Source organism: Cetorhinus maximus, chromosome 14 (genome assembly GCF_964194155.1).
Source record: "Cetorhinus maximus chromosome 14, sCetMax3.hap1.1, whole genome shotgun sequence".
Classification (NCBI taxonomy): Eukaryota; Metazoa; Chordata; class Chondrichthyes; order Lamniformes; family Cetorhinidae; genus Cetorhinus; species Cetorhinus maximus.
The window spans coordinates 38283737-38294252 of NC_135892.1; the positions used below are offsets into that span (position 1 = coordinate 38283737).

Below are 10516 nucleotides of genomic sequence, written 5' to 3' on the forward strand. Positions count from 1 at the left end.
TGGGAATGCAATAGTTATAGGGGATTCAATTGTAAGGGGAATAGATAGGCGTTTCTGTGGCCGCAAATGAGACTCCAGGATGGTATGTTGCCTCTCTGGTGCTAGGGTCAAGGATGTCTCAGAGCGGCTACAGGACATTCTGAAGGGGGAGGGTGAACAGCCAGTGGTCGTGGTACACATTGATACAAACGACATAGGTAAAAAAAGGGATGAGGTCCCAAAAGCAGAATATACGGAGTTAGGAAGTAAGTTGAAAAGTAGGACCTCAAAGGTAGTGATCTCAGGATTACTACCAGTGCCACGTGCTAGTTAGAGTAGAAATAGGATATATTGGATGAATATGTGGCTGAAGAGATGGTGTGAGGGGAAGGGTTTCAGATTCCTGGGACATTGGGACCGATTCTGGGGGAGGTGGGACCAGTACAAACTGGACAGGTTACAGGACCGGGACTGATGTCCTAGGGGGAATATTTGCTAGAGTGGTTGGGGAGGGTTTAAACTAAAATAGCAAGGGGATGGGAACCTATGCAAAGAGTCAGAGGAAGAGGAATCAAGGACAAGAACAAAAGACAGAAAGGGGAATAAGAAAAGTGATAGCAGAGAAATCGAGGGCAAGAATCAAACAGGGCCTCAGTGAAAAATAGTGGTAACGGGACAAGTAATGTTAAAAAGACAAGCCTTAAGGCTTTGTGCCTTAACGCAAGGAGCATTCGCAATAAAGTGGATGAATTAACCGCGCAAATAGATGTAAACAGGTATGATATAGTCGGGATTACGGAGACATGGCTGCAGGGTGACCAGGGATGGGAACTGAACATCCAGGGGTATTCAGTATTTAGGAAGGACAGACAAAAAGGAAAAGGCGGTGGAGTTGCATTGCTGGTTAAAGAGGAAATTAACGCAATAGTGGGGAAAGATATTAGCTCCGACAATGTGGAATCTGTATGGGTAGAGCTGAGAAACACCAAGGAGCAAAAAAACATTAGTGGGGGTTGTATATAGGCCCCCAAACAGTAGTGGTGATGTTGGGAATGGCATTAAACAGGAAATTAGAGATGAATGCAATAAAGGAACATCTGTAATTATGGGTGACTTTAAGCATATAGATTGGGCAAATCAAATTAATAACAATACCTTAGAGGAGGAATTCCTGGAGTGTATATAGGATGGTTTTCTGGACCAATACGTTGAGGAACCAACTAGAGAACAGGCCATCCTAGACTGGGTATTGTATCATGAGAAAGGAATAATTGGCAATCTAGTTGTGTGAGGCCCCTTGGGGATGAGCGACCATAATATGATAGAATTCTTCAACAAGATGGAGAGTGACGTAGTTGATTCTGAGACTAGGGTCCTGAATCTTAATAAAGGAAACTATGATGGTATGAGATGCGAGTTGGCTATGATGGATTGGCAAACGTTCAAAGAGCGCATGGGTGAACTGCAACAATTGTTTCTTCCTGCCTGGCGCAAAAGTAAAATAGGAAAGGTGGCCAAACCATGGCTTACAAGGGAAATTAGAGATATTATTAGATCCAAGGAAGAGGTATACAAATTGGCCAGAAAAAACAAGAGCTGAGGATTGGAAGCACTTTAGAATTCAGCAAAGGAGGACCAAGGGATTGATTAAGAAGGGGAAAATAGAGTTTGAGAGTAAGCTTGCAGGGAACATAAAAACTGACTTTAAAAGTTTCTATAGGTATGTGAAGAGGAAAAGATTGGTGAAGACAAATGTAGGTCCTTTACACTCAGAAACGGGAATTTATAATGGGGAACAAAGAAATGGCTGACCAACTAAATATATACTTTGGTTCTGTCCTCACAAAGGAGGACACAACATACCAGAAATGTTGGGGAACACAGGGTTTAGTGAGAGGGAGGAACTGAAAGAAATCAGTATTAGTAGGGAAATGGTGTTGGAGAAATTGATGGGTTTGAAGGCCGATAAATCCCCAGGGCCTGATAATCTACATCCCAAAGTACTTAAGGAAGTGGCCCTAGAAATAGTGGATGCATTGGTGGTCATCTGAGATTCTATGGACTCTGGAACAGTTCCTACAGATTGGAGGGTAGCTAATGTAACCCCACTATTTAAAAAGGAAGGTAGAGAGAAAACAGGGGATTATAGACCAGTCAGCCTGACGTTGGTAGTGGGGAAAATTCTAGAGTCCATTATTAAAGATTTAATAGCTGAGCACTTGGAAAACAGTGGCAGAATTGGACAGAGTCAGCATGGATTTACGAAAGGGAAATCATGCTTGACAAATCTACTGGAATTTTTCGAGGATGTAACTCGTAGAGTTGATGAGAGGGAGCCAGTGGATGTGGTTTATTTGGACTTTCAGAAGGCTTTCGACAAAGTCCCACATAAGAGATTAGCGAATAAAATTAAAGTGCATGAGATTGGGGGTAGTGTATTGAGATGGATAGAAAACTGGTTGGCAGACAGGAAACAAAGAGTAGGAATAAACAGGTCTTTTTCCGAATGGCAGGCAGTGACTAGTGGGGTACCGCAGGGATCGGTGCTGGGACCCCAGCTATTCACAATATATATTAATGATTTAGATGAGGGAACTAAATGTAAAATCTCCAGATTTGCAGATGACACAAAGCTGGGTGGGAGGGTGAGCTGTGAGGAGGATGCAGAGATGCTTCTGTGTGATTTGAACAAGCTGAGTGAGTGGGCAAATGCATGGCAGATGCAGTATAACGTGCATAAATGTGAGGTTATCCACTTTGATAGCAAAAACAGGAAGGCAGATTATAATCTGAATGGCTATAAATTGAGAGAGGGGAATGTGCAATGAGACCTGGGTGTCCTCATACACCAGTCGCTGAAGGTAAGCATGCAGGTGCAGCAGGCGGTAAAAAAAGCAAATGGTATGTTGGCCTTCATAGCGAGAGGATTCGAGTGCAGGAGCAGGGATGTCTTGCTGCAATTATACAGGGCCTTGGTGAGACCACACTTGGAATATTGTGTGCAGTTTTGGTCTCCTTATCTGAGGAAGGATGTTCTTGCTATAGAGGGAGTGCAACAAAGGTTTACCAGACTGATTCCCGGGATGGCAGGACTGACATATGAGGAGAGATTGAGTCGGTTAGGATTATATTTGTTGGAGTTCAGAAGGATGAGGGGGGATCTCATAGAAACTATAAAATTCTAACAGACTAGACAGGATAGATGCAAGAAGGATGTTCCCGATGTTGAGGGAGTGCAGAACCAGGGGTCACAGTCTGAGGATACGGGGTAGACCATTTAGGACTGAGATGAGGAGAAATTTATTCACCCAGAGAGTGGTGAGCCTGTGGAATTCGCTACCACGGAAAGTAGTTGAGGCCAAAACATTGTATGTTTTCAAGGAGTTAGATATAGCTCCTGGGACGAAGGGGATCAAGGGATATGGGGAGAAAGTGGGAGCAGGCTATTGAGTTGGATGATCAACCATGATCATAATGAATGGCGGAGCAGGCTAAAAGGGCTGAATGGCCTACTTCTGCTCCTATTTTCTATGTTTCTATATACCGCATTTCATCACCTCAAGATGTTCCAAATTCTGTTGTAGCCAATTAAATACTTTTGAAGTGTTATCAGTGATGTAATGTAGGAACTCTTTTAAACTCAAATACTCCTCTCCCACACAACCATTCCATCACCTTTATTTCTGATTAGCACAAAATCTTGTGTAGTTTGTTGGAGTTTTGATATATTTATTTTTTCCAAGCACAAACTAATTTTTGAATGTAAGGGGGAATTCCTGGCATTTAATGCACGCAAATCAATCATGGAACTGAATAGAAAGAGTGCAATGAATTAAAATTAAGTACTATAAATGTAAGCTAAGAATATACTGTTATTTTAAAACCTGAGTTGCTATTGTTCATTAGTTCCATTCATTGTGCCATCAGAAATGTAAATTATACTATTGAGAAAAGTGAGGAACATTTATTCCTGTACTATAGTTATATTTTCAGCCACTTTGTTAGATTGTAGGAAAAGACTTCATCTGTTGCAACCCCGGATTAATGGGGTGTAAGTTCACATGTTTAATTCTCAGCCTGAGCCGTAGCACTGTGGGGACCTGTCAAACCGATATCAAGTGCTTTTTCATTGGAAAGGGAAAAGATAATTAGAAACCGTCATTCTGAAGTACTTGTGTGCACCTCCTCGAACCTAGCTTAAAATTGGCATTGGGAGGAGGCCACTTTGAAGCTTCCTGGTCTGGTTGACTCAGTATTAGAGTATGTGGCTCGCCTACATGCTGAAACTAGGGATAAGGTCATCCTATTTGTCACCAAGTTCACCTGTAACAGTTCAGTTAATTTAATGAAATCTGCATAGTTACACATTATTGCACATTATTCATTTTGTTTTTAAATATTTTTCAGATTTGGGAATTGGAGATTTTATTCCCTTGGATGTAAACCATCTAAACATTTGCAAACCTGGGAGCAGAGACTCCTTCCTTTACCAGCGGAGTCTGAAATTTATAAAAGATGCTCTGGCAAAAGAACTCAAAAGGTGAATCATGGTCTCACTAAGCAGCCATAGTTTCAACCTTAGTGAGCGAATCCTACTTTACAGGCTACTTTATAACAATGTGTTCCTCATGTAATCAAAATTTTGAAAAAGCTAGTGCTTAGTACATTTTAGGATTATATTAAAAATTGTATATAAGTGAAACAATGTATATACATTTATAATATTGTAGATCCACAGAAGACAATCTGCTAGTGCTTAAATAACTATTTTAAAAGGATATAATTTTTTAAATGATTATGATTGTAAAAAAAAGTATGCTTCAAAATCTACGTGTTTAATGGAACTGATGTTTTTTTTATTTATTTGCAATCTTTCTATTAATTTGACTTTGCTCTTTGGGTTTACAAGAAAGGCAACACTCCTGTTTTACAGTAATGTCAAAACTGGATTAACCAAATTTACATAATAACTTCCACTGTTTTTCACTGTTCATGCCTTTTGTTGTGCCTAATGATGGGACATGGTACATCACAATTATTCAACAAATGGTACAAAGTTGAAGATGCTAACATCTTTATGGAAATATTCGCCAGGTGTGTATGTTGGGTTGTAAAACCAATCTTCCTGCATTTGGAATGATTTTGTTCTGCTTAATACTAGAGAAGGCAAAAAAGGTCCACTTGGTCATTGTCTTGAGCAAACATTTGAGTACAAGAAGCATTGCTGATGTTTTCGTTCTCTGTGGACAATGCCTAGACATTTGCTTTCAAAACAAATATTAAAGACATTTGAAAACTCAGTCACGTTTTTGAAGGTTCTGATCTTTTAAAAGAGAAATACAAAGTGAGATGAAATGGAACTAATGTTATATTTGCAAGTTTGTGAGATGCAAGTATTTTCAACTTTCACAACCTCAGAATTCCCTGCAGTCTTTTATAACCAATTAAGTACTTTGTAAGTGTAATCACTTTTGGAACCTCAGAAATTGGACATCTAATTTGCCCAAAGCCCAACTAATTTAGTTGGTGAGAAAGCAAAATACTAAAACGGTATCAGGGATTCATTTATCCTAGATTTTGGGAAGTTGCTACTGCTTTGTTGAATATAAAGAGCAGAGGACACTAGGTGATCAGGAGGTGGAATAAGGTCCAAAAAGAAATGCAAATCTTAGGGATTAAAGGTGCTGAAAGATGAAACAAAACAGTTTATAGTAATGTAAGTACCATTGGAGAGAAGCTTTTGAAATAAAAGTGGATATCATCAGTGGAAATATTGACAGTAGCATCATAGATGTGAGTGAAAGACAAGGGTGAGGTGCAGCTAGGGAGTAGGAATTTTTTTTTTACAAAGACAGGTCTCTGCAGCTAGGTGGAGAACTGACTTTGTTAATTAAAAATTATATAATACATATTGGCAAATAAGGGTGGGTGTCAAAGTTTAATGGGAAGATAGCAAACGTATCGATAATAAGAAGGGTAAAACTCCAGATCAATTCTACACTAAATCCTGTTTGGAAACAAGACTCAGTGCCCATGACTAAACAGAAGTTAGCAAATTTTCTCTTGGATTCCATCCTGTCAAGAAGGAACACACCTCAAGAAAATTAAAAGCTTTAAGATTACTCCTTAAAGCCTATGTTAAGCTCTATGACCAGACATACAACTGTAGTAAAATTATAAATGATAAAGAGTACCTACTCAACAGAGTGTCTTGTAAACAGAATGGTAACAGGAATTTCGTGAAAGTGTCAAAGAGTGAGTAAATAGTGTGCTTTTATTTAGCTGAAATTTAATATACCTTTCTTAATTAAATGTTTTATTTTAAAACATGCAAAACTTTCTTTAGTGGGTACTGGAGGGTCTTGGAGTAAACAAAATATTGGGCTATATCTTCCAATGCCAACAGCAGCAAATGTTAAGACATTTACCACTGTTCTGCATTGGGACTCTTTGGAGGTCCTGCCCCATGCACATGCGTGGTATTTGCCCTGGAAGTTTAAACTTCCAATGGGCAGTTGTGCACTGCCCAAGTCCCTCTGAGTGTGTGTTGGAGACTTGGGCCTGTTGCATGACACTTACCCTAGTACTATCCCACTGTTAATTTCTGACGTGGGTCAGTGATTAACAGTGGACCCCAATCTTACCACCCCCCCCTCCCCCACCAACTGCCCACCCCCTTAATGCAACTGCCCAACCCCCTTAACCTAACTACCCACTGCCCCAATCCGACTACCTGCTTCCTGACACCGACCCCCTTGACCCAACTAACTATCCTCTCAGACCCCTGCCACTCACTCACCCCCACTCATTCACTCATCTGCAATCATCCATGCACCCCTCACTCACCCACTCATTAACATCCTACTAAAACCTTTAGGGTTGGATTTTACGTCCATAAATCTGGCAGGCCACCCCCACACGAACATGTAAAACAGGGTCATATGACATCAGGTCAGCGGTACGACGATAAAAAATAGAGACATGCAGGGAGCCTCTAAACATGACCGAGTTCCCGTTCGCGGCATTGCCCCTCTGCCCATGACGTGCCTGCCTACAGTCTCGATTGGATGCGGAACCTCCCTCTGCACCTCTAATTGGTGTCCCTACCACTGAACGGCCGCTAATTGACCATCCGACGCTTGATTGAGCAAGATGAGAAGTTTCCGTTCTGCTTCCCTCACCCCATCAAGAATCCAGCTCTTGTAAAAACAGCACGGCAGCTGGTGCCGTAAAATGGGGACGTAGCCTCTCCGCTGTTCTTCTTGGCCATTGCTCATTTAGATGGCTGAGCCGAGGGATCGCTGCTGTAGCCGGGACAGGACGGAGAAAAGCAGGGTCATAATTATCTTCACAGTCATTGGCGATATCCCCAGCATCACCGCTAACCAGATTTCTAGATTTAAAACTTGTAATTGTGCACATTTTTCTCCTCAGTAAATTGAATCAGACTGATGATAACATGTCATCCCATTGACTACAATCAAAAGAGGCAAGTTGGTACCAGTTAACTATCAATCAACTATAAATAGGTTAAAAACTGTAATTGCTGAAAATACTCAGGTCAGGCAGCATCTGTAGAGAGAGAAAATAGGGTTAACGTTTCAGGTCATTGACCTTTCGTCAGAACTAAAAAATGTTAGAGATGTATCAGGCTTTAAGCAAGTACGTGCCTTTTATACCATGCCTAAGATGCGTAAAAGTTGAAGGAAGGGGAAAGGACAAAATGGAATATCTGGGATAGGGTGAAAGGCAGGAGAGATTAAATGTCCAAAGGGATAACAAAAGGTTGTCTAGACCAGGTGCAAACGGGAAAGCAGAATCAAAGCAGAATCATCAGCCACAGTCAAAGATAAATATGGAGGATGAGGTTATGGTCTGAAACTTCTAAGGTCATCATTGAGTCCTGAAGGCTGTAAAGTGCCTCATCAAAAGATGAGATAGTTTACCTTGAACTTCATTGGAACAAGTGTAGGAGACAAAGACAGACGCAAAGTAAGAGTGAGAAGGAGAATTAAAATAACAGGCGACTAGAAGCTCAGGGTCATGCTTGTAGGCTAAATGGAGGTGTTCTGCAAAGTGCTTCAATCTGCATTTGGTCTTGCCAGTCTGAAGAAGACTTCAGGATTGGGCAAGCGAATACCATATGCTAAATTCAAAGAAGTATAAGTGAATAGTTTTATCTAGAAGGAGCATTTGGATGATGGGAAGAGAGGTGTTGAATCTCTTGTTCTTGCTTGGGAAGGTGCCATTGAAATGGGAGGGGGTGTTGAGGTGGATTGAAGAAAGGACCAAGGAAAAATCCCTTCAGAAACCCTTTGGGAGCACAGGGCAGATGGGTTTTCTGGTGGCATTTATTCTTGTGATGGTGAAGGATGAACTGTTCGATGTGGAAGCTGGCGGGTTGTTAGATCAAGGAATTCACTGTCTATGAGGGGTGGTGGAAGCAGAGACAATCAGTGATTTCAAAAGGAAATTGGATAGGCACTTAAATAAACTCTTCCTAGTAACAGAGATTAAGCCAGTCTGTTCGCAACCTTGGATTTTTGCTCCTGAGTTGGGTGCACAGAGTCGGGAAATTTTCTAGCGCATCAAACGTGCCTTGGAAGAAACAGGCCCAATGGCTGGATTTTTGCCCCACGGGGTGGGGGTGGAATGGAGTGGGGCCCACCAACTCTGGAACCAGTAGAGATGCAAAGCCCTGCAAGGGGAACGCATCTTAGGCATGGTGTAAAAGGCCAACCTGTAAGGAGTTCCTGCTGTGTGGCAGGAAGTGGGTGGAAGTACTGCTGATCCTGAGTTAGGTGAGCCCAAACTGTAGTAGTCGTCCAACTGGTTGCTGACACTGGAAGAGATGGCCAATCATGTGCCTTCAATAGGAAAATGTATACTGCTGCCTATTCATAGGCTTGTAGGAAATAAGAGCAGGAGTAGGCTATTCAGCCCCTTGAGCCTGCTCTGCCATTCATTTAGATCATTGCTGATCTTCCACCTCATGCCATTTTCATGCATTGTCCCCATATCCCTTGACATCTTTAATATCTAGAAATCTATTGATCTCTGTCTTGAACATACTCAATGACTGAGTCCCCACAGCCCTCTGGGGTAAAGAATTCCAAAGATTCAACACCCTCTGAGTGAAGAAATTCCTCCTCATCTCAGTCCTAAATGGTCTATCTTTTATTCTGAGACTGTTTCTCCTGATTCTAGACACCCCCCTCCCCCAATCCCCTCATCCTCACAAACCAAGGGAAACAACCTTTCTGCATCTGCCTTGTCAAGCCCTGTAAGACTTTTGTTTGTTTGAATGAGATCACCTTTCATTCTTCTAAACTCCAGAGAATATAGGCCTAGACTCTTCAATATCTCCTCATAGGACAATGCCACCACCCCAGGGATCAGTCTGGTGAACCTTTGTTGCACTCCTCTACAACAAGTATATCCTTCCTTAGGTTGGAGAATAAAACTGTACACAATACTCCAGTGCAGACTCACTAGGGCTCCAATTGCAGCAAGACTTCTTTACTCCTATACTCAAATGTGCCTTCCTAATTGCTTGTTACACATGCATGTTAGCTTTCAGCGACTTATGAATAAGGACACCCAATCCCTTTGAACATCAATACTTTCCAATCTCTCACCATTTAAAAAATACTCTGCATTTCTGGTCTTCCTACCAAAGTGAATAACTTCACATTTTTCCACATTATTTTCAATCTGCCCACTCACTTAATCTGTCTAAATCCCCTTGAAGCCTTTTTGCATCCTCCTCACAACCCTTCTTCCCATCTAGTTTTGTGTCATACCAAACTTGGACATATTACATTTAGTCACCACATCCAAATCATTGATATAGATCGTGAATAACTAGGGCCCCAGCACTTATCCTCGCAGTACCCCACTAGTCACAGCCTGCCAGTATATTATTCCATGTGCTCTAATTTTGCTTACTAATCCCCTGTGTGAGACCTTATCGGAAGCCTTTTGAAAATCCAAACACACCATATCTACTGGTTCCCCCTTATCTATTCTGGTAGTAACATCCTCAAAAATCTCTAACAAGTTTATTAAACATGATTTCCCTTCCAAAAATTCATGTTGAATCTGCCCGATCCGACTGTTATTTCTAAGAGTGCAGTTATCACATCCTTTATAATAGATTCTAGCACTTTCCCTATTACTGATGTCAGGCTAAAAGATCTGTCGTTCATCATCTTCTCTCTCCCTCTCTGAAATAACGAGGTTACATTTGCTACCTTCCAATCTGCAGGAATCATTCCAGAACCTATAGAACTTTGGAAGTTGACCACCAATGTATCCACTATCTTTCAACACTCTGGGATGTCGATCATCTGAGCGAAGAAATTATTCCTCATCTCAGTCCTAAATGGCCTACCTTTTATTCTGAGACTGTGTCCCCTGGCTGAAGACACCTTCCCACCTGCCACCACTGCCCCACAAGTCAGGAGAAACATCCTTCCTGCATCTACACTATTGAGCCCTGTAGAAATTTGTATGCTTCAATGAGATCACCTCTCAT

The 10516-nt window shown here is 41.5% G+C and overlaps 1 protein-coding gene across 6 annotated transcripts in view; it reads left to right on the forward strand.

The window, feature by feature from the left end:
* serac1 (serine active site containing 1) overlaps window positions 1-5279 on the forward strand; it is a 198111-nt gene extending 192832 nt beyond the window's left edge. For all 6 annotated transcript variants that reach the window (XR_013578666.1, XM_078556815.1, XM_078556817.1 and 3 more), the window contains one exon: window positions 4387-5279. Coding sequence is in view for 5 of the 6 variants with exons in the window: in XM_078556815.1 (XP_078412941.1) it covers window positions 4387-4523 (137 nt within the window). In the remaining variant the exon portion in view is untranslated. The remainder of the gene's footprint in view (window positions 1-4386) is intronic.
* The last annotated feature ends 5237 nt before the right edge of the window (window positions 5280-10516 follow it).